Raw genomic sequence first — 26216 nt, forward strand, 5'->3', positions numbered from 1 at the left:
AGTTAATCATGTTATAACGTATTTGTATGAGTTACACAAGCTGTTTTATGTCAGATTAATAGAAGTTCAAATGACTCATAACGTTAATATGATTCCGCTTAAAAAATTAAGGCGATTAGGATTTATTTACAGTGTAGAACTTAAATACGTTTTATATTACATTACTGTAATTACAGATTTTTAGTAAACCAAAATATTAGGGATGCCCTCGAGTCTGAGTCATTGATTTCCAGGATCTACCGATACAGAAAGCCGATCCGATTCTTCTATAATACATATAAAAGAATAAAGATTGAAGAAACAGATCCAGGATGTTTCTTATTTTTTATTTAATTCACATTATTTTAACATTCAACGACTCTTCTGTGAGGTAGCTTGAACACTCAAGTAATAAAGAATATAAATTCTTTACTTTTGGACTTTAGTGCAACGGTAAATATAAAAAAATCGAATATAAAAACAAATAGCAACTCGACTTAAAATACCCAGCAGTCATGTAAACAAACTTATAAAATAAAAGTGCCGCAGTTTTTGCAAATCCAGCAATGTTTGCAGTAACTTGTTTGCAACGGCACTTAAAAGTCTCATAAACTTTATAATACCTCCAGACCGCAGAGATACTACATATATATTCGAGTCCTGATTGGGAGGTAATTTCCAACTCCAATCGAGTCTGAAGCCCGATTTACTTAACTGCAGTTTGAATTGAAATCTTTTAATGCCCTTTTTAAATACATTTAAAATACGTGAACACTGATGTTTCCATTTAGAGCATTCATCTTTAAATGCAATTTCAAGTAACACCAATCAGTTGAACCTATAATCAAGTACCAAAATTCAATATTAAATAAATTCACTTCTTTAAAGCATGACAAAAGATTATATAAAATGTAAACACTAATCTGACATTACAAAGTGGACTTTTAAAGGGGGGTATATTTTAGCTTTTTATGCATACATAAATTGACACTTTATTTAATTAATTTTATCTGAATACATTGTTCTTAAATATATACTTTCTAAATTTAAAGCACACTACAAGTGGACATTCAATACAACTATAAGGGCACTTAATTTAGGTCTTGAAAGCACATTTCAAGCAAACCAATCCACCGAAAGAAGTCAGTTTTCAAATGAAAACAAGTTAGAGATTCACTGCATTCAAATTATGTTTAAACTAGAAAATCCAAACAGACAGAAATCCAATAAGTCTACAAACTCCAGTAATGAAAAATCGCAATGAGCATGGAGGAAAGTCCCGTGTGACCAAAACTTCCACTGATTCTTTGCATCAAAGCAGTAGTTTTATCTCAAAATGTGTTTTGCTTTTCATTACTGGAGAGTGCACGCTTATTCAATTCTTCTTTAAAAGATAAAATATATAAGCTGTTAAAAAAATATTGAAGCATATTTTCTAATCCAAATTTGTGGATTACATCCTAATATGCTGAACTATAATCTTCAAATGGTTTTAAATACTTTTCACTGTAAATCATCTGAACAGCAACGTTCTGTATCAGTTTCTGAAGTCCTATATGTTTTGTGACTGCTTTTGTGGATGTCTAACAGAGCTTGCAAAGTCAAAAACAGCCACCGCATTTGCACAGGAACAACTGTTTTGCTTACTCTGTCGACGTGTGAAGTCTCCAGTGCCCGGGGAGGTAAATGGGCTGCTGAAATTAGAAATTACTCATCACGGAGAGCACAAAGGAGCTCTGTAATGCTGGCTCTGATGGTAGGGGGAGGGGCCTCGTGAGGCAGTGTCTGTCTGATTGGCTGAGCTCCAGAGAGGGGTGTGTGCGTGTCAAGGATGTGGGCGCTGGAGGAGTCTGCATCTGTTCAGAGTTATGCCAGCTCACATACTGACGCAGTGCTGCAGCATGCCATCAAAATGTCTGGCACTGCATGTCGTCGTCTTCTTCTCGCAATGTAAAACCTCTCCAAATATTTCCATGCACACATCTGCTGTTTGGAGAGCGAGTGAGCTGAATGTGCCGTTGCTATGCTGCGTGGCTTCAGGCATCTGCAAAGTCAGCCTCAAATCACCAGTCATGCCCACCCCGCTCAAAAACACAAAAGACTCTGTTTGGATCAGAATGAACACTGCGCACAGCAGGGAACACAGAGTTGCTGTGCTTACTTATTATGTTTGTTTTTCTCAGTGTGTTTACAGAGGTTTTAATTAATGTTTTAAATTGTATTTAAATTACAACACATACATATTCTTGCCATAAAGCACTATATAAACTATTAACTATATGAATATGTTTTATCTCTTGTGTATTGATCAAAATGACTTACCTTTCATTATGTTAGTGACCGTTTTTGCCCCATTGACTTCCATTATTATGACATTTTTGGATTGCAAAGCCATGAAAACATGCAACAATCATGTATTCTTGATTGTTGGTGGTTTTCCTTGTTGAGAAGAGTTACAATTGTACATTTTTACTCTTGATCATTAGTTGGTAGTATATTTAGATAAACCTGTGGAGAAAAGATTTTGATTTTTATATGGAGCTCTGTGGAGTAAAACAGCAGATTATAGTTGTGTGCATAAATACATTTACTATATTTATTAGGTGCTGAGCTGCTTATTTTGATTTCCTCAGACATATTAAGGAAAGTTTGCAAAGGTCTCTCTAATAGCCCGTTTCCACTGAGTGGCATGGTACGGTACACTTTTATGGCCGTTTCCACTGTCAAGAGATACCCAAAAGTGAACTGTATCACAGGCCCGGATTGGCTAATCGGGTGGACCGGGAGAATTCCCGGTGGGCTGGTCCGTTTTTTGGCCGCGAGGGCCGGTATCCCTAGCTCCAGAATCTGTTGCAATCAGCAGCCACACTTTTTAAAATTTATTTATTTATTAACTTGACCACAGCTTTTTTATTCATTATTTTACCGCAGCTCTACTCTTTTTATCTATTTTCTCGCAGCTCAGTGTGACCTTATTTTAATATAGTCAGTCATGAACTGAGGTGGGCCGGTCTGAGGCTTGAAACTCAAGGGCTGAAAAGGAGTCCCACTCCGGCCCCGCCGTATCATACGACTTTTTGGGTACCCTTTTAAAAGGGTACGTAGCACAGTAAAAGAGTACCAAAAAGCAGAGGAAGACGCACAGCTGAACAATATTATTTTACAGAGAAGCGTCACTAACGCATACACAAGCCAGAAAAATGAAAACAAAGGAAGTGCCATTTTTAAAATACACCGCCGAGACATTACACTGTAATGATATATACCTATAATAATGAGACATGGTTAACCCAAGCTCAAACAAACCTTGTCATCATGTTGTTAAGCAGCCATAAGGCCAAGAAGATAAATCTGTTGTCCTGTTGTTGTTTAAGAGGCCATCTAAAGATCTAGCAGTTTCACTTGATCCAGAGAGTTCCCGATCGCTCACAGCGCATATATATATTTTAATAAACCAACCTCTAGAGCGGATGATAATAACATGCGCATGATTTAAGTGCTTCTGACATCCGATCCTTTCATGAACAGACAAACGCAAAAGTAAAGCGGGAAAAAACAAAGGAGAAGCCTGACAAAATAAAGAAGCAAATGATTTTTCAGCAACCTAAAACTAGAACAAACTGCCATGTTTAACTAGTATCATAATCTTTTGGAAAATTATAAACATGATATAATGGAATTACCATTGTTACACCTTTGGCAGTGGAAATGCAAGCCTAATGAATTTGATTTGTACTGACCCATACTGTACCGTACTGTACCACTCAGTGGAAACGGGCCATTACACTCTCACACACACTATTCTCCATATTAAAGCCAAATACTACGCTGTTTTGCACTGCAACTGATGATCAACAGTAAAAATAACACATTTCAACCCTTCCCAACAAGGAAAACCACCAACAATCAAGAGTGCATAAAAATATGATGTCTTGGCTTTGCAATAATCAAATGTCATTATAGTGGAAGTAAGTAATTCAATAACAGCCACCAAGAAAGATTAGCAAGTTTGCCCAGAGTTTTTAACTTTTTTTTTTTTTTTTTTTTTTTGCAAATTTCAAAGCATTTTCCCAAAATATGTGTTTAAATAAGATATGTCACCAAAATCAACACACTACGTTGTTTTCTTATGCACCTGTCATTTTCTTTTGGAGATTTTGTGGCTTTTTTTTCATGATTTTTTTTTACCTAATGTAAAGAAAACATCCAAACATATTTATTGTTATTTATTTCATCACACTTTATCAGTTTGTGCCTGTATATTTCAACTGAAAGGGCATTTTCTCAGCCTTTTCCTCATGCACTGAGCCACAAATCAAAATTTAAGCTCCAGTTATAATTCTAGAATTGATCATACATTTTGCATCTCCTATAACAGGGGTCACCAATCTCGGTCCTGGAGGGCCGGTGTCCCTGCAGGATTTAGCTCCAACTTGCCTCAACACACCTGCCTGAATGCTTCAAGTATACCTAGTAAGAGCTTAGCTTGTTCAGGTGTGTTTGATTAGGGTTGGAGCTAAAATCTGCAGGACACCGGCCCTCCAGGAACAAGTTTGGTGACCACTGTCCTATAAGAACGTGTTCATTTTTTCTAACACAAAAGCTTTAATGAAACTGTTTGGATAATACCATGAGTTATCTCTAAAAAATAATGTTTGTATGTGTATTTTGGTAAATATTAACTTAAAGACTTGACTCCCACTATGCCTATTTATGACCATTTCTGCCTCCTGAATCATACTTTCAATTCAATACTTCAATTATTATGAAATAATTAAGTTTAATTAGCATCTTTTTTTGTGTTTTTACTCTACTATGTTAAATAATCTTTTGCTTGAATTATCTATTTTATGTATTATCTGTAATTTAAGTAATAAAAATACATTTTGCGTCTCTATATGTTTTGGTAAACTGATATACATGAAAAGGCACAACAATCTATAAAGAAACTCATAAAACATGCTTCAAGGGATGTCATTCGTCTGTCATTTTGCACAAAAGTGTATAGGATACACCATTCATTCATTCATTCATTCATTCATTCATTTTCTTGTCCCTTTATTAATCTGGGGAAATAGAATACACCAATCATAGATTAATTTTAGTGTATGTCAACTCTGTTATTGTGAAATTCTCATTCACTATAAACTATATTTTGATGAAAATACGCAAAACTATATATAGAGATGTCAAGTAGTATCTGGTTTGAGCTTTAAATCTTGAGCTAATGCAAAAAAAAAGGTGGGAAACGTTCGGTCTGTTGTTGTCAACTCTGTTAGTGGTCTAAAAAGTTTATTGATATATTAGAAAAATCACATTAAACAATTAGTAACAGTTTAAACAATTAGTAAAAAAACAATTAGTCACATTATTAAATGTTTCCTATCGTATTTAAGCATGTAACAATATTTGACATTGATAATATTTGGTTTAAATCTAAATTAGGCCTACACTTGTTAAGTATCATTCCAGTTTGAGGAAAATGAATGGAAAATGTCTCAAATGTTCTTGCAATTCTGGGTCCTGTACCAAATGTCACAATTTTATTACCACCTATATTCTGGTGTTTTGTTTTGACAGAGGAATATGTAAATACTTAATTTAGCTGATTATATAAAACATTTAATTCCACAAAAAATGCAGACCTTCACTTATGGGCTGTTCACAGTGTTTTCTCTTTTTTTGTTGCGATAAAAAGAGTAAAATAGTTAAAATACTCTTAAGTCTAATATGTACAAATTTTAAATGTGAAATTAATTCTGACTCCATCCAATATTCACATTTTGTGCTAGAAATGTATGCAAATTAGCTAAATGTTTATTGCATTTGTCATTTAGAAAAGTTTGCAATTCCTGAAGCAATTATTTAACTTTGGAAGTATGTTGAGAACTATTAGTTAATTGTATTACCTTATTAACCTGCAGTGTCTTGCCTTAAAATGTGGTTTCTTCAGATTGTGTGTCTGGAACTGCTCTTGTTTCTGCTTCGTCTGCGATCAGCTTTCATTGTGCTAACACTGCAGACCTTGGTTTATTTTAGCACAGCAGATTGGAGGATCGTCCCCATGGCAACTGCTCCAGCTTCACACTGTTAACAAAGATAGCTTTCACTTAGAAATGCAGATAGATTCCCATCCATCCACAATACAACACTTTTATGGCTGTATACGCTTTAAACGCAGTGTTTTATTTTTCTTTGAAGGATTATGATGAAATTCAGAATAGTAGACATGATGTTATTTGCACTTAATCTCTTTAGACAGACAGCAGTCAAGACAAATGCCTCAGCTGTTCAGCATTATGTGTGAGGATCAAAAGAGAGATGGCTTTGCTAAATGGCCATTTCCTTTTACATTTGTGTGAAGTAGACGGCCATTTTCAACTCATTAATCATCACAGATAAATAATGGAAGCTACAGTAAATTGCTCTTGACTGGAAACTGGAGATATCGTCTGTTTTTTTGTTGTTGTTTGTTTTTGCTTTCTGGGAATACACATCTCTACACATAAAACATAAATAATCTCTGTGTTTAAAATTCAATTAAAATTAACTATTAATAATATTAATAAATGCTTCATGCCATAAAACATGTTTTAAAATTAAAATTAAATAAAAATAATAAATAATAAAAATAATAAAGTCTTCTTGCAATAAAATATAATTGTTAAAAATTTACTTATATTAAATAAAAATAATATAATATAATATAATATAATATAATTTAATATAATATAATATAATATAATATAATATAATATAATATAATATAATATAATATGTAATAATGAAAGCTTCATGCAATAAAAAATAAACATGTTATAAAATTAAATTAAATTAAAAATATTAATTATGAAATCTTTATGCAATAAAATATAAATGTTATAAAATTGTATTGTACTAAATTAATAATAACAATAATCAATAATAACAATGAAATCTTTCTGCAAATAAAATATTTTAAAATATAAACATGTTATCAAATTCAATTATATTAAATAAAAAATTAACAATAATAATGAAAGCTTTATGGAATTAAATTGTAAACATGTTATAAAATTTAATTATGTTAAATTAAAAATTATAATAATAAATAATTATAATGAAATCTTCATGCAGTAAAATGTAAACGTTAAAAATGTTATTATATTAAATAATAAAAAAAAATAATAATGAAAGCTTCATGTATTAAAAATTAACGTTATAAAATTAAATTATATTAAATAAAACATAAATAATAATAACGGAAGCTTCATTCAATAAAATGTTAACATGTTATAAAATATAATTAGATTAAATAAAAAAATTATCAATAATAATAATGAAAGCAAGCAAAAATATAAACAGTAAAATTAAATTATATTAAATAAAAAATAATATATAAGAATAATGATGAAAGTTTTGTGCAACAAAATCTAAACATGTTATAAAATGTTATTGTATTAAATAAAAAATAATAATAAATAATAAAAATAATGAAATTAATGGTGAAAGCTTCATGCAATAAAATAAAAACGTTATAAAATGTAATTATATTAAATTAAAATATTAATAATAATCATTAAGTTTTTATGCAATAACATATAAACATGTTAGAAAATTATTTAATTATATAAAATTTAAATTTAATTAATTTTCTGATATTTTATCTCATAATCATGTTCCAAAACCACTTTGCAGTAGTTTTCAGCACAACTGTTCTAACCATTTTTTGTCCACCTGTTCATATACTGTTTCAAACAAAATAAACATCTCACACTAAGTAATCAAAACCATGTAAAATGAATGCTGTTTTTGGGAATTTCTTTTCAAATGCTCCTGTATTCACCTTGTACGGTATTTCTGATAAATATCTAATCTGATATGCAAATAAAACCGGTGGCTCACGGTCAGATCTGGTTTCACAATACAAAAAAGCCTTCTCTGCATTTGTTCCATTAAATGATCTTATAATAGCATTTGGCTTATTATTACATGTGTTTTTATTGAATAGATCCAGGTTATTTTTCATATAAGCTGTAATGCACCTGTGTATATTCACATAGTTCGCTTTCAGTATATTCCAATGAAGACATTTCAAGCATTTTTAAGCAATATGAGATTGATGCTAAGCCATATGAAAGACTCACAGAACCTACAGACACTCTCTGAGGAATGTTTGTCCTGCATCATTTTCTCATGCCTGTGTGCTGCTGTTGAAGCTGTGCCAGTGCTATTTGGATGAAGCCGATGTTTATTTGACTAGACCTTCCTGAACCCACTGACCAACATGTGCAGCCTATGAATATATCTTTGTGCAGAATAAACACTACATTGTGTTTCTTCATCCTCTCACTGACGAAGAGGCATTTGTCCTGAAGGAAAACAAATGTTGTGAAACACATCATGGAGAACTATGTAAATGAGTGGTTAAGCTACAGTATGTGCTGAGATCTGCCATGCGATATGCAGTTTAAAAAAAATACCTAAAAGTTTTTTAGGTGATTACCGCTCTGTGTCTCTACAAATGTGTTGATTTCTTCTGGTTTGTTTGGGATATTTAATACTTCATGTCTATTTAAAGGGGTTCAATGTGGAAATGGCTCATCATGGGTGAATAATATTTCAGAGAGAAAATTGCAAGTGAACGTGAGGGTTCAATTCAACAAAATTGAGCTGTTTTGTGCAATAAAATGACTATTTCAAAAGTAGACATTTGTTTTTTTATCAGTGATCATGTTAACCAGATTATTAAACTGGAGATCTCATCAATTTTTTTTAAATTGAATTTTAAAATTAATTTATTAGCAATAATATTAAAAGCTTCATGTAATATAATATAAACATGTTATAAATGTAATTATTTTAAATTTTAAAATATAATCATTAATAATAGTAATGAAACCTTCATGCAATTAAATATAAACATTAAATGAAATTACATAAATTAAATTAAATTAAATTAAATTACTTTTTGTCTGTTTGAAATCAGTGGTGTTTAATATGGAAATAGCTCATAGGTGTATAACATTTCAGAGAGAAAAGTTCAAGTAAACATGAGGGTTCATCTCCTCAAAATTGAGCTGTTTTTATGCAGTAGAATGACTTTATTTAGAAAAGTAGTCGTTTGTTTTCATCAGTGATCGTGCAACCCAGTTTTTTTTTTAAAAGAAAATCACTGTTTTACAGAACACATTCATTAAAATGTTATTCAGTAAAAAAAACTGTTTATATAAACTTAAAAAGATTTCTCATGCATATTTAGAACAAGAATTATTTTTTTACATAATAAAAGACTTATCGAAATCACATCACAGCCCCCAAACATTATGTTCATTAAAACCAGAAGTCAGATAGAAGCTTTTAAATCATTTAGAAAAGTGTCACTTTTGATGTGTCCTTTTTTACATAAACATGTCTGTTGCACAGAATGACAATGTAACTTTATGTCATCGAATATTTTTTTCACATATTAAAATATGCACTTTACATCTAACATGATTTCTCATATTTTAAATTTACTGTAAAATTAGTTTAATGTGCACACCAAAATGTTTCAGCCATGAACCATTAATGCAAATGCATATATTAATACAAACAACAAAGAGTGTCATGCAATAAAACACAAATACTTGTTCATTGTGACTTTAATGGTTTTAAAAACAGTTTGTTTATATGGTGACATAACATCTGCATTTTAAATCTAAATATGCAAGACTTCACAATATATCGTTTGAGCCTCGATATCGCAATGTGTGCGTCCGCCGTAGTCACACCATAGAATTTGCAGTGTTGATTTGGGATTACAATGCATCCAGAAAGTATTCATACCACTTCACTTTTTCCACATTTTGTATGTTACAGCCTTATTCCAAAGTGGTTTAAATTCATTTATTTCTTCAAAATTCTAACCAAAATACCCCATAATGGCAATGTTAAAAAAAGATTATTTGAAATTGTTAAAAATGTATTTAAAAAAAAACCCCTGAAAAATCATGTTCATAAGTATTCACAGCCTTTAAAGCTCTAAATGGAGCTCAGGTACATTCTGTTTCCACTGATTATTCTTGAGATGTTTCAGCAGCTTAATTGGAGTTCACCTGTGGTACATTCAGTTGATTGGACATGATTTAAAAAGGCAAACACAATAAGGTCCTAGGGTTGACAGTGCATGTCAAAGCACAAACCAATCATGAAGACAAAGGAATTGTCCGTAGACCTTCGAGACAGAAGGCACAAGGCTGGGAAAGGTTACAGAAAAATTTCTGCTGCTCTGCCATCTAAGCTGAGAAGGGCCTTAGTCAGGGAGGTGATCAATAACACGATGGTCACTCTGTCTGAGCTTCAGTAAAAATCAAGAAAGTTTTTTATTTCTTTACTGTTTTCTACAGGAGGTACTTTAGAAACGGAATGATAGAAGAGAAAAGGTTTTACAGTATTGTGTACAGTGAACAGAATATCCATGAAGCAAACAAGAGCATTCTGAACTAAAAAACAACAGCAAAAAGCCCAGATATTAGTGTATGGATTCTGTATTTTTTAGTTGGACGTCTACAGTGTGTCAGAGTCAGTGGCGCTCTTTCAATGTTGTTCCTTTGGTTCCCCTCAAGGTTGTTGCCTCTCACCTCAACTTGCACACTAATGATTGTTGGAATATTTAAAGAAACTGTCATATCATAAAATATGCTGATGATTCGGGGATTGTGAGTCTCCTCATCGTAATTGACGTAGTGTTGACATTTCAACCTAGCACCCAGGCTGTCTATTAAAAAGTTCAACATAGACAGTTTTGTTTCTGAGGAAACTTAGATCATTTTGGGTTTGTGCCTCTACGATGATGCTGTTTTATGAACAATTTATTGAATCTGTTTTATCTTTCTGCATTGTAACTTGGTACGGTAATCTGAGGCTGTGAAATAAGAACAGGTTGAGTAGCCTTGTGAGGATGGCATGCAAAATCATTGGTTTTAACTAAACTGGTTCAATGGTAATTTATCATAATTATGTTTTAAAGAGAGCTCAGGGATGCACCGTGGATCACCTATTGTACTGTGTTTCAGCCTCTGCCATCAGGATGTCATTTTACAGTTCATATTTGCAGGTCAAATAGAATTAAAAACAACAACAAAATTACTGTTTCTAATCTTTGTGATCATCAGAGTTAGGCGTCATGTTTTCATTGACATCACTCTGCAAAGTCCTGCTTTTACTGTATAAGTATAAATGTAATAGAAATGAATACCCCCTGCCACTGAGCCCAGTTTACCCAATATAAATCAGCTGTGTGTCAGTTATACAATTGTTTGTGTATTATCAGCTGAGACACATTTTTGATATTAACATTGCTTTTGAACTGATATCATTGCCAGAGGTGTACTTAACCAATAAGCCAGGTAAGCAGCCACTTAGGGCCCCAGGAAATTAGGGGGCCCCGACCAATGCCAAGAAGTCTATATTAATCATATAGCTCTATTATAATTTTTCTATCATTTGTTGTCAAATCTGTCTATAATCATTAGATTTTAACGTCATTACTTATTTTCTAAATCGAGGCCCCCATGAATAGTGGAACCTTCCTCCTGCACATGCAAATATTCAAATCTAATCACACGAATCACAAGTATGGCTAATCAATTGTACATAGTTTGTGAACTTGTTTTTTATTTGTGAATTTATTGTATTTAGCTTTACACTATGAAGGTTACACTTAAAATATATTTTTAACATGCAGTTCCTTAACCAAAAAAAAAAAAAAAAAATATATATATATATATATATATATATATATATATATATATATATATATATATATATAGACAAAAGACTGATGCTGTGCTCACTGTGTTTAGAGTTTTGAAAATGTGACAACTGATTGGACAAACGCTTGTTAGCAACAGAAAAAAAACTAATTCATCTGGTGAAATTGTATTTATATTGCAATAAAATTAAGAATTAATCGTTCATCATGACTTTAATGCTTTTAAAAACATTTTATTATGTTGATATGGTCATCTAAAATCTGCATTTTAAATCTATATCTATAATTTAGCTCTCTAACTACAGTAATATTTAAGTATGACTAGTTTCACAAGGCATGACATCCCATATTTCTCTGTTTTCCAACTCATTTTTTGGGATGCGTGAGTGAGGAGAGGCGGGACGGCGCGTGACATCACTCATCTGTATAAAAGCCCCAGCTGTGTCTGTGCGCTCGCGCTGTGAGGCTGCAGAGAAAGAGAGAGAGAGAGAGGCGCGCGCACGCTCGCTCCAGCAAACAAAGAGACCCGTCAACATCATCCACGGTGCACCAGCAGATCCCGCTCCAGCAAGGCCACGAGCTGCAACCATGACTGCAAACGGAACCAGCGACATGCTCAAAATCCAATTCGGATTGATCAACTGCGGGAACAAGTACCTCACGGCCGAGACCTTCGGCTTCAAGATCAATGCATCAGCCACCAGCATGAAGAAGAAGCAGATTTGGACCCTGGAGCAAGACGGAGATGATTCAAACATGTTCTTCCTGAAGAGCCACCTGGGACGGTACATCGCAGCCGACAAAGACGGCAACGTGACGGGTGACAGCGAGACCCCGGGCGAGGACTGTCGCTTCATAATCACCGCACATGATGATGGGCGCTGGTCACTGCAGTCCGAGCCGCACAAGCGCTACCTGGGCGGCACCGAGGACAGGATAACCTGCTTCGCCCAGACCATCTCCATCGCGGAGAAATGGAGCGTGCACATCGCCATGCACCCACAGGTCAACATCTTCAGCGTGACTAGAAAAAGGTACGCGCACCTGAGCTCTGAGCAGAACGAGATAGCCATCGACCGGGATGTACCCTGGGGCGTGGATTCCCTCATCACCCTGGTCTTCCAGGACCAGAGGTACCACCTTCAGACCTCCGACAACCGCTTCCTGAAGAACGACGGCAGCCTGTCCCAGACGGCGGATAAGACTACGGGTTACACGCTGGAGTTCAGGTCTGGGAAGGTGGCCTTCAGAGACTGCACCGGGAAGTACCTAGCTCCCTCTGGTCCCAGTGGAACCATGAAGTCCGGCAAGAGCATGAAGGTTGGCAAGGATGAGCTCTTCGTTCTGGAGCAGAGCCATCCGCAAGTGGTCCTCACCGCTGGCAACGACAGGAATGTGTCCACCAGACAAGGTAAATGATGCCGCTTTGTTGTCGCTTAATGATGTGTTCATCCAGCAGAACGCCTGGTACATATGTGGGTATGATCAGTCAGGGTTGGGTTCCTATAAATCCTCCATAATTATCTACAGCTCATTCTAAATTATAGATATCCAGCTCTCGTGGTTGCTGTGTGCAGGGGTGGATCAGTGCAAAAGCTTTGAGCATCCTGCAGTTTAGTCGAATGTTTCCTGGAAAGATCATTTTAATGGTTAATCCGGTTGTGCATCAAAGTGAGGATCCATTTTCCCAACGCTTTTTCCTTCTGATGGTCCCAGTGGGTTATTGTCACAACAGAAATCCGTAATCTGAGAGTGAAATCAATGCTCAAGTCCCCCGTCTGCAGATTTGCACAATCACTCTTCTGTAAATTCCATAACGGCTGTATTTTGGAGAGGTCAGTGTGCTGTAATTAAGTTGAGAGTCAAGGCGATCATTACTGTAAACACCCAGAGGAATTGACCTGAGACTGCCAGACTGAAATAATGGATCAAATTATATAGCGCTGTATGCTGGACTGGTGAAAAATATTGTGCTTTTCAGATTCCCCATTGCTGCTCAACTGCCCTATTAGTGCTGGAAATGAAATGTGGTGTTCTGCTGTGTTTTAATAAGTGCTTAATTGAAAAAAATGACATGCATTAGGAGAGGATGTCTGGGATTTGCTTGGCTCTGGTTTGCCAGTATTGCTGGATGAGGCAGGATAGTGCCAGTGTGCTGGGCCTTTGCCAAGATGCACGTGGTCTCTGCAGGTCAGGTTTGGCTCCTCTGTATAGCCATTGTTTTATAGACTTGACCTCTTTAATGCTTTTGATTTGTATGGTAGCACAAGATTTCTTCTGTCCTCTAAAAGCAATTGATTTGCGCAAAGCGATCTGGACTTAATTATTATGCACCACATCAAATCACATGTGTTCCATCATAATGCACCAATACCCCACCAGTGCTCTCCATTCACTCTTTCCCAAGATCAAATATTTGCCTCTAGGGACAAAAACCTTAAAGGAACGAGACTCAATATTTGCGACAAGCTCCTTTGAGCCTGTCTTCAGAAAATGTGTGAGGGGGCCGAGATTTCAGGCGTGTGCTGAGGGTAGAGGGAGAACAAAGACAGCATGCTCTGGGCCCCATCTCACCATGCAGCCCAGCAGCTGAACAATAGAGCCTCGCTATGCACAAGTTTAGCCATTTCAGCACGCACAAAAACACTACTCTCACTTAAATGCATCTGTCTTAAAAGATTAGGAGTTTCTCTCTTCGCTGGCCTGCTCTTCCTTCCTTTGTGGCAAGGACATCGGATGTCTGTCATTCCATGAATGGTTTCCCAGTGTGTTGCATCATATATTGTACTCATTTGAGAATTTTTTTTCCTCCTATATGATCGCAGCTGCTCGACCTTGTTGACCGATGAGCTGATTTCAGTGTTTATTAGTGCTCTAAATGTGAAATAAATGTAAAGCAATCAAAATGTATGTCTCAACATTATCTCGTGGCCAAGGTTAAAGGCTTTTTTCATTGGGGAATAGAAGCCCTGCAGTTGTCGTGTGGATAGATCGAGCATTGGCAGTCGGGCGTCAGGCGATGGGGGTTGGGGGTGTGTCTGCTGGTGGCTTAAAAGATCCTCCCAAACCATTTAAATGCCGGGTGAGGATGCATACCTCCCTAGAATGATTGAGAGGATTTTTTTTTTTTCTTCTGCCTGTTGTCCTGCCCGAGACTGATTTAGAGCAAGTCTTCGGGCGTCTTAGTCATTCTCGTGTGCAGATCTTCCATTTGCAGCCATGTGTTTCTCATCTTGGTCATTTATTTTCCTTGCTCATTCAGGCACGCATATTTCTGGGGAAACTTAATCTGCCTTTCAGAGGCCAAGTTGCAGCAGTGGTAATACACAATTTCATGTAGATGTATTATGAGTAGGTATGGGCTTGGAAAAAGATTCTGACGGTATGATAACGTTGGATAAAAATATCACAGTATTGCGGTATTGTGATTACTGTTCTAAAATATATATTTTTAAAATGTTTGGGTAAAAAAACTAAAACTTTTTTCCCCCTTTCTACACAATATATTTAATTTTTTTTTTAAGATTTATAACATTTTGGAGCAGTAAACATGTCAGGCTAAATAATTGAAATGAATCATTGACTTCTCTTGTCTTCATTAGTTTAAAAAAAACACAGATTTCTTTACATTTTAAGTGGCATCTTTAAACATATTTATTGCTAAAGATACTGTTGCCCTAAAAAACACATGCACATACCTTAGAAACATTTACAGAAAATCTTGGCGGATTCAAACTTTTGACTTTTCCAAACCGCTATATTGTCTCATGCCTAATTAGGAGCCTGGTGAAACTCTAACACGAAAGCAATCAGATGAAAAATCTATGTGACGGGTTTGTTTGAAGAATGAACCACAATGCTTTAACAGGATTCACATTTTTTGGCAGGATTCATTCTTAGAATAAGGCTTAAAGGGATCATTCACTCACAATTTTTTAATTGTCATCATTTACTTAACCTTCACTTGTTCCAAACCTTTACAAGTTTCTTTCTTCTGTTGAACACTAAAGAAGAAATGGAGAACGTGTAGAAGTTTTTAACTCTTTGTGGCCTTTTCCAACTTCACAAATGTGGTTATTGAGTGTTTGCCTAATCTTAGAACATTTAGTATTGACTTGAAACGTTATTATGAATCTTTCTGCCTATCGTTAAATAAGAAAGCTGCCAAAACATCTGAACTGCTGGAAAAGTAATATAATCATTATAAGCATTACTTTTAGATTATCAGATCCCTTATGGTATGACTATGTAACAATCTTAATCATTTAGTTATGACTTTTTTTAAAATTAGGTTTTCTTTAAATAAATATATATATATATATATATATATATATATATATATATATATATATATATATATATATATATATATATATATATATATATATATATATATTTGTTTTTTTTTTTTTTTTTTCAAATTTTTACAATTGAATGTTTTTTGTATCCCCTTTCACTTGTGTTAATAAAAAAAATATAAAGAATATATTTTGAAGAGTCCTGAAAAACTGTCACAACTGACTTTCACAGTATTTGTTTTTTGTGCCAATGGCTAAATGTTTTCAGCTAAAAATATTTAGTGATTAACAGAAGATAGCAACTCATAAAGGTTTATAATGACTTGTGGGTGAGTAAACACTGAGCAGCCTTAATTTTTGGGTGAACTATCCCTTTAATATATATATATATATATATATATATATATATATATATATATATATATATATATATATATATATATATAGATAGATAGATAGATAGATAGATAGATAGATAGATAGATAGATAGATAGATAGATAGATAGATAGATAGATAGATAGAGAGAGAGAGAAACTGCAGCTCTTACGCTCTTAATAAAGCTTTAATATTTCCCTCCAAAATCCTGACATCAAATTATGTTTTCCTTTCCTAAGAGGTTTAGACCATAAACGCAAGCTTTATCTGATGTCTGTTTGTCTATATGCATACAATGGAGTTTAATTAGATTTCCTGTAGTAGAGCACTGGTGGTCTGGTCTTTCAATAAGCTCTGTGAATCTAAACTGCAAACCGGATGCATTGACCATTGTTGTCCTGAAGCTTCCCACTAAGCATCCTGGCATATATGGCAGCCCAGAATTCCTAAGGAGATTAACTCTGTGTGTGAGGAGGAGGCCCGAGCAATTGCCAGACTGATAGTCCCTGGTATCCAACACCCTTAAGTCAAATAATCTCAAAGATCAGAATCTCTACTCTGTCGTCAACTCGCTCTCTGCTTACTCCGCATGCCTCATCCAGATCAAAGATGTGATACTGAAGAGTCAGAGTTTGTGGTTTTTATAATGTGGTTTTAAAATATGTCGATCTTGTGTTTGTCAGGCATGGATCTCTCTGCTAACCAAGATGAGGAAGGAGACCAGGAGACCTTCCAGATGGAGATCAGTAAGGACACAAAGAAGTGTGCCTTTAGGACCTGCACTGGCAAATACTGGACCCTCACAGCCAACGGTGGCCTCCAATGCACTGCCTCTACCAAGTGAGTGTAAATCACAGTACATGCTTTACTTTTGACTGTTGTATGTGCTTAGTGTTTGCAGTCATTCTACATTAAGCTTTCTTTAGATCGGGGATGCCAAAAGTAGTTCTTATAAATGACTAAAAACCGAACTTGATTAAGGCTAGTGGGCAGAAGGTAAATATAGTTGCCATGGGTAATTTAGGAGTTTAGTGGCGAGCCAAGCACTTCTGTTCTACTGAATGCCTTTTAAAAGTGGAGAATCAGCTCCTGATTGGTGCGCCAAGTGCATCAAAATGGTGATTGATGGCCTTCTTGACCAATAGTTGCACACCTAGGACAGGACAGGGTACACAACAGAAGAGAGAAGAGAAAAACAGAAAACATGTCTTGGCCCACACGGAATCTGCGCTTGCAGAAATCCGCAGATTTTAAGCCCGTCCAGTCTATTTATTTAGTTTTGTGTACATTTATATTTATTCAGTTTTTAAATCATTTAAGTAAAATTAATGAGTAATATGAAAACTTGTGATTTTCTTACAATACAGTTTCTAAAGTAATAATTTCTGTCTTTTAAGTAAAATGGTTCCCGACTCGGGTGTCCTTGCCCACAAGGGGGGCTCAGCAAGCTCTGTGGGGGGTTGCGTCATATAAAAAAAAAAAATTAGCAGTTGACAATTAGAAGAACAATCATGTTGCCCAAGTTCATTTCATCCCCTGGATGACCAAAAAAGAGGATAAATTTGTAATTCATCCTCCACTGATTCGCCTTCAGCAGCTTATACTAATGACCAAATCATAAAGGACCCAGGTGAGGAAGCTCCAAACAATTCGGGTCGCAGCGCTAGCAATACTGGAAAAAATAAATGCAGGAAATACCAAGATAGTTACCTGAACTATGGTTCAATTCCATTTTCTAGACGCAAAGAGTGCCTGACTTTGCCACACTGCATTATCTGCTTCAAAGTTCTAATGCATTCTAACTAATGCATCAGGCCATCAAAATTATTAAGACATTTGCAGATTACTCATCTCCAATACTTCAACAAGTTGAGCATTTTTTTGTAAAAGAATTGACACACACACAAAATGAGAATAGGGACATCACAGCTACTGACAAGAATCTTAAAAATGGGCAACTAATATAGGGCCAATTTAAAGGCCAAGGCTTGCGTTTTTCAGTTACAAATGGCCTACTGATGTTTAACTTTTATGTTTTACATTAGGCTGTTATTTTGTGCAAAAACAAATCTAGATATAGGAATAAACATACTGTTTGTTTAAAAACGTACTTATATGAGTGATAATATTAAGTTTTTAGTTACGATACACCCTCAATCATTCTGCATTAATCCGCACACTTTTCACAATATTCTGTGCAGAAATAGCAAAAATTGTCCCCAGATTCTGTCTGCCCTATCGATGTCTTCTGCACAGTCCTCTGTGTGCTGAGTGACAATATTTAAATTGTTAAAAATCTGGGTCATTTCCAAGATTTACTTGAAACATTTAATTTCAGCTTTTGTAGCTCAGCAATAAACAAACAAACAAAAGGCTTCGTCAAATTAGAAATTACGATCTCTTTAAAAGCATTCGCCCGACCCCTTCATCCCATCTGAGAAGAGAAGAAAGTGAGAAGGATGGAGGGCCAAATCAAAGGTTAAATTAGCCACATTTCCACTACTGCGCCTAAATCGAGCGAGCCAGGGTGGTCCAAGGCCAGGCGCGTTTCCACTGTCACTTCCCGTGCCTGATCAGGCCAAAGCAGGGCTTCCTCTGGGTCAGCGGTTGTCGAGAGTTTTTGTCAAGTTTAAAATGTGTTTATGCGAGCGCATGTAGATGTCTGTATGTGTGTACATTTTATATGTGAAGTTAAATGAATTTGCAATGTTATGTATTTACTTGTAATCTTGTGTAATTCAATTCATCTTTGCTGAATAAAATGGCAATAGAGGGAGAAAAGGCCTCACTGCCACCAAACCTTTGCAACATTTACTTTTTATATTTGTTTTGTTACCCGTCTGTTTTTTTCCTGGCTTTTGCTGGAATGTCATATTCTGGAAGACTTTAATGAAATGACATTTTACAAAGTTACACTTGGACAAATGTTAGAATTTTTATCATGTATTAACACTAAAAATCTTATTTAATTAATTTATTGATTTGTTTGTTGTTTTTAATTTATTTAATTTATTGTTGAAATATTCTTGCCATGAAAATAGTCTTGGTTGCTGACATGGCATTAAATAAATACATTACATTGCATGTATGTCATAAAAAATGCAGATTTCTGAACGAAGTGTTAGAAGATAACATTATTTCTTCAGGCACAGGTTCATCTTTTTTTTATTATAATTTTTTTAATAAATTGTATTGCTTTGATGATTGGCATATCTACATTTATTTGTATGATCTCCTCTTCCAGGTCTGCTAACTGCTACTTTGACATTGAGTGGCGTGGGAAGAAGATAACCCTGCGTGCCACCAATGGAAAATATGTGGCCGCCAAAAAGAATGGACAGCTCGCTGCCACTATTGACTCAGCAGGTGGGTGTGTGGTGTTGTACAGTTTCCGCTGTTTCAACCTTTTGTTTGGGAATGATGCAGTGATTTAGTGGACTGTATGTTGATGGATTGCCACTCAATTGGTGGCCGTTTTAAATGGAGCACTTTAACAGCACAAACACATTAAGTGCTTGCCTATTGTGAGACTCTTTGGGAAATTACTTTTTCAGGTGAGACCGAGGAGTTCCTGATGAAGCTCATCAATAGGCCTCTTATTGTGCTGAGAGGAGAACATGGCTTCATTGGCTGCAGGAGAGTGACTGGAACTCTGGACTCCAACCGCTCCTCTTATGACGTTTTTGGGTTGGACTTTAATGATGGAGCCTACAGCTTACGAGGTTTGTTTGCAATTCAATAATGCTTAAACATGGTGTTACATTTTTGATTTGGCATTCGTTCAATTAGATCACAAGTAGATGAAGGAGACACATTTGTGTTTACATGTTTAATCTTTTTTTTTCCTCTATGTGTGGGAGCTTGTATGGATGGTGTCTGAGATTTAAGTCTATTATTGCAAAATAAATTCATACAGTTTACCTAAGAATAGGGATGCTCCGATCGATTGGCCAAAGATCGGTATTGGCTGATGATCACATTTCATGACTTCATCGGTACTCGTTGATCTGGCCAATCTCATGAACCGATCGCAGGTGTTTGTTTTCAAGCAGAGGAAGATGCACCTGGGTTATGCCTCAGCGGCGCTATAACACATGAGCAATGCTTCCAAATTGCATTATTAGTCATTTTTATAACCATTTTTAAAATCTGTTTTATCTATTCTCTTTTTGTAAAGCTGCTTCTGACCATTACATGTATGCAAAATCCTTAATTTATTCTCTTAGGTAAGGTGAGATCTCATACTTAAAGGGTAATTGTGCTTATGCAATGGCAGTTATATAAAGCTTGAAGCATCAGAATCGGTACTCTGTATCGACTGAATACCATGACAAGGAATTGGTGCTACGTATCGGCTGCGAAAATCTGATTGGAGCATCCCTACTTAATGTTGTGTGAAAAATGCAGTGGTAATTTTGTCAATGAAAACGACTTGACACTGACAGACACTTGACCAGTCTACTGCCCCAGTAACAGGACTGAATGTGCGCACTATGATTCAAACATTTAATGAGTGCAACAGTGCAATGCAGTGGATTATAATAAATATTATTAGTTAGTTTTTATCTTTTTGATATTTTAGTTTGATCTCTTTTCGTCAGCAATAATGGAGTGTTTTTTTCATTAGATGAGTGGGTCAAAGTGTGCACATTTATAGGTCCTCTGCGTTAGTAACCTACCTGAAAACTGTCAAGTTTTTTGTGTGTCAAGCTAATTGACCTCATTCTGCAATGTAGAAGTGAGGTTATTTTTGCAATTTGCTTTAGAATATTATATACAGTCGCCTATATATGGGAGAAATGACTAGGAATAACAGATACAATTCAATTCAGCTTTATTTGTATAGTTCTTTTACAATGTAGATTGTGTCAAAGCAGCTTCACATAAATGGTCATAGTAACTGGATCAGGGTAGTTCAGTTTCTAGTGTTTAAGTTCAGTTCAGTTTAGCTCAGTTCAGTGTGGTTTGAAGTCATTATTGAGAGTCTAAACACTGAAGAGCAAATTCATCAATAAGTAGCTTTTCAGATCCTGAACCATGCAAGCCAGTGGCGACAGCGGAGAGGGAAAAAAACTTCACCTATAGGAGAGTGAAGAAAAGAACCTTGAGAGAAAAAGACTCACTTCGGCATGACCATTTTAATTTCTTTGCTGGCCAAAAGTCTTGTGCAGAGCTGCAGTCTCAGCAGTGGAGATGGCAGAAAACACTATAAAAACAAGTGTTCATAGCCATGTATATAAAGTGAGTAATATAATAATAATAATAGTAATAATAATAATAAATATCTGTTTGCAGCATCAACCAGCATAACAATCCATTTTTTTACCTTTTTACATCAATTCCATGTGTTCAATAAAAAGGTCAGACGAGGACTTTCTTCAATGTTAAACAAATTAGTAACCTATTGGATACAAATGAATGATTCGATTCACAGAATTCTGGTATCCCCAATGTATCGCAAGAATTACATTCAGGAGGTGCTCAACAACTTTCATTTCCTGACCTTGAGGCATCTGATATTAACAGGTGGAGTTGGTGAAATGTGTCACTTGTCAATCATTCTCCAGTCCTCTATTGGCCGCACCCATACATGCATACGTCCTCTTTTTCTACAAATTCTCTGCACAACATTAAAAGCATAAGACCTCTCAACTGTCCATATTCTGTGTTCGGTTTCAATCTCTGCTCACAGGAAGTTTAACTGCAGTGCTCAAGTTAATTTTAGACAATCAGGTCTTTGCATTTCTATTAGCTTCATCTACTTCTGCAAAAATGCTTCATTAGTATGCAAGGCATATCAAACTCGAGAGGAAATTTAGTTAATATAGATCACCTTTAAGCAATACAAATACAATGGTTTAATGAGAAGAAAAAGAGACAAAAATAATAAAAAAATATATTCCTTTCTCCCAACAACGTCTAAAAATCAATGGAAATGGTTGAGACCGGATTCTTGAGCTGTGAAGAATATATTCATTTTAGTACTGATGCCACAAAATTACACAATATTCTGTGTATTTGGGTTAGAATCAGGACTGCTAAATCATTATGCTTTTACACTTTTCTGCCATCATTCCAAATTTGCACTTTCAGAATGTTTGGGCAGATTTTAAATCCTGACTAAACTAGTGCCCTCGACATCATGTGGTGTTTAAGAATTTGGTCAGTTTGCAGAAAGTAGACAATGTTTTTTGGCTATTTGACCACATTAACGTTTACACTTTCTATAATTCTGGAAGAATGCAATTTCAACTGTTCTGCAAGGGATTGAAGGTAAATTTCAGACCCCGTTTTCACCTGTATTCGGCTTTGTTGACTATGGGACAAATGACTAAGAATAACAAATGGCAGAAAACACTCTACAAACAAGTGTGTTCATGATCATACATAAAAAGAGAAGTAATCTAATAAGAAAATATCGGTTTGCAACATCAACCAGCATAACTAGACATTTTGAATATTCGAGGGCTGAATCTCAAGCCGTGAAAAATAAAGTCAATAGGCAAAAATAATTTTTCGCTCATATTTTCACAGATTAAATTAACATGAACAATGGAAAGCAATTCATAGAGCAGCAGCTTTCATTTTAGTACTGCCAGCCACAAAATGACACAATTATTCTGTGTATTTGGGTTAGAATCTGGACTGCTAAATCTTTATGCTCATTACACTTCTGCAATCATACCAAAATTACACTTTCAGACTTTTAAAATCTTTGAATCCTTACTAACTAGTGTACTCATCATGTGTTGTTTAGGAATTTAAGTTTGCAGTGAGTAGACAAGGTTTTTTGGCTATTTGAGCACATTTAACCAAATGAAGGTTTACACTTCCTATAATTCTGGTAGATTGCATTTTCAATTACCTCTGGAAGTGATTGAAAGTAAATTTCAGGCCCCATTTTCACCTGTTGATTTGTGATTTTTATGTTGACTAAAACAATTAAAATTACCTCAAAACTACCATCATTTTCTCTCCCTTGCATACTTTTTTAGAATCTTTATTCTGTTGAATAATGAAGATCTTATGTAGAATGCTGGTTACTGGCACCAGTTGATTTCCATAGTTGGAAAGTCAGTGGGTACCATCATTCTTCAAAATTATCAAAACATGTTGACTCTTTACTTGACTCCTCAAATCTCTTTTCAGATTGCACAGGGAAGTACTGGATGGTGGGCAGTGAATCAAACGTGCTGAGCAGTAGCGACACCCCGGTAGACTTCTTCCTGGAGTTTTGCGACTACAACAAAGTTGCGATCAAGACAACAGAGGGGAAATACCTGAAGGGCGATCACGCTGGTGTTCTGAAGGCCAACGCCGACGATCTGGACAGCTCCACTATGTGGGAGTACTAAGAGCACTCAAGTAACCACTGTGGCTTTATCTTTCAGTTTTTTCCCTTTTCTGTTATGCGTTTTGAATGGTTTCTGAATACAAGCGAGCACACGGGGCTAATAGCAGAGAGAAACCCAAAGGTGAAGGGGCTTACTTTTAGTCACGTATACTCCAGTCTGTCTAAGTACTTTGGGTGCCATGGTTTTCGATGACCTGACGAGTGGCCAAAATGGGGACTTCTGGGACTTAACTGGCATCCAAATTTGTGTTGTGTGGTTAAAGCACATCTCATGTCATCTCTTAATCTGTCCTAATATTTGACTGGCATGTCTCCACTTCTCTGGAAGATCGGCTATGCGGGCGCCACAAGATTTTTGATGTACCAGATTGTAGCGTGATCCTTCCCCCTCGTCTTTGCACAGTCCCGTACGAGCCTCACACTCTTAAATATTAACACATATAGTGAAATATGTCAAAGAAAAACCTTGTGACTGTGAGCTATTGATGTATGCCTCCTGTTATAATGCCAGTCACAAGTACCTACCCTCTCGATCAGAGGGCGAAGGCAGTATTTACAGGTAAATGTATGAATGTTTTGCTTTTCTTTTTCCATAAAGAGCAATGAAGGATGGCTCTTAAACCACTGAAATGAGCTATATTGTTTTGTTTTTGTGACGTTTGAAGTACGGCAGTGATCTGATGTGTGCTGCCAAACTATTTGTGCCATTAGAATCATTTTAATGTTTCAAAAGAGGAAAACCGAGACAAACTGGATTGGTACTGTACAGTCCCTCATCTCAAGATTAGAGTTAAACCTAGAATTGTAAATGGGTGTGGGAAAGAAATATAGATATTAAAATGAGAAATGTTTTCTGCAACTCAGAAGTGATGTCATCGTTAGATTGTGTGCTGTAGCTGTGGATGTGATGATACCGACATGAGGTATGTTGTTGCAGGTTCAACACAGTATTTATGGTAAATTAAACCACTTTTCCCTCTCGATCCTGACAAATCCTAATGGAATGGCGGGTCTGCGTTCACTGGAGACGTCTGGAAGCTGGGAAAGTCACTGGAAATCTCATCTAACACTTGTGTTGTTGTTTTTCGAGAAGGCACAGACATTATCATGAACCTTATTCTGTTCTCCACATTAGTACATTAACACATACTTAAAAAACCAAAATGAAGACATTATCACCGATTAAAGACTTAAACTGGTGCTTAATTTGACTTCAGGTGTGCATTAAACGGAGCCACTTTATACCTGCTTAAGTACTGTTTATACCACTTCTTGAATATCATTTCTTATAATAACCCCGCATTGCTAAGGGAATGATAATGACTGTGCCTTATATAAGGCCATTAAGAGAGAAAAAAAGACATTCCACATCTATACTTTGTAAAGACTTTACAAATGTCTTTTTATATTGTTTTGATATTATGGTTCTGTTTCCTCATGTGCCATGGGTACAAATGAAATCCGGAAATAAATGCGGTTTGAATATGAAACTATTTTGTTTATTTCTTTAACATACACATTCAATGATTATCATGTTATTCGTTAATAATTGTGTTGTTGATTTTTGTTCTTAAACTTGTTCTGATTGATGATTATTAGTGATTTAAAAACTAATAAGTGGTCACGCGCACGTCTTCTGCGTAAAACACGCCCAATCAACTCCTTTCTTCACGGTCTTTCTTCGCGATCTTTCACCAGTCTTGTGAAATACGAGATGTTTTCTACAGACGCGATGCCGTTTGTATAATTCCTCCAAACCACTTCAAACACTGTAAACACCTGATATTGATTTATTTATCTGCGTTTTAACCGTTCTGAATGTCACTCGAGCAGTCCACCTGTCTGACTTCCGTGGTCATCGGCTTGTGGTTGATGTAGCTATCTTTAGTTTGCACTTGAACATTCTTGTAGACCATTTATTTACTTGCAGCTTAATCGGAAGTCTTGCTCATCAATTTTAAGAGTTAAAAAAATCTTGATCTTAAATGCATAAATGCATCGTAACTGATTGTACGTATTATTTAGTGATGTAGCCTATATATTTTTATGGATTCCTATGAGTGGTGCAATACTATATATCGATTTATTTAAAGTAGGCTATATTCAATAGAGAAAAAAAATAATGCAAACTGGAAAAGCAGGTCGGTATAAAGAAAGTAAATCAACTAAGGAGCTAAAAAAATTAAGTTAAAGAATTGTGTTTTGAAAGCATAAATCAGGACCCATTCTAGTCTCCACTGCCACTATTTGCCCAGAGCTGCAGCCTTTACAAAGTGTCTATCTTTTAAAGGTAATGAATCTTTAAACTTTCACTTAATATAAATTCACCCCAAACTGAATAGTATGCAATCATCCACTCAACCTTGCCACAACAAATTTTTTTATCTGTTGAACACAAAAGAAGTTATTTTGAAAAATGTTGGAAACCTGTAACCATTCACTTCCATAGAAGTGTTTACCAGTTTCAAAAATTC

General features: G+C 35.4%; 1 protein-coding gene across 1 annotated transcript; it reads left to right on the plus strand.

Moving 5' to 3' along the window:
* The first annotated feature begins 12170 nt into the window (after nucleotides 1–12170).
* Nucleotides 12171–24601, plus strand: fscn1a (fascin actin-bundling protein 1a). Its single transcript, NM_001076560.1, is given in 5 exon segments — nucleotides 12171–13124; nucleotides 17072–17228; nucleotides 19633–19754; nucleotides 19943–20110; nucleotides 23538–24601. Coding segments are annotated over 5 exon segments (1476 nt in total). The 5' UTR covers nucleotides 12171–12301; the 3' UTR covers nucleotides 23744–24601.
* Nucleotides 24602–26216: the final 1615 nt, after the last annotated feature.

The sequence above is a fragment of the Danio rerio genome, chromosome 3, assembly GCF_049306965.1.
Source record: "Danio rerio strain Tuebingen ecotype United States chromosome 3, GRCz12tu, whole genome shotgun sequence".
Taxonomy (NCBI): Eukaryota; Metazoa; Chordata; class Actinopteri; order Cypriniformes; family Danionidae; genus Danio; species Danio rerio.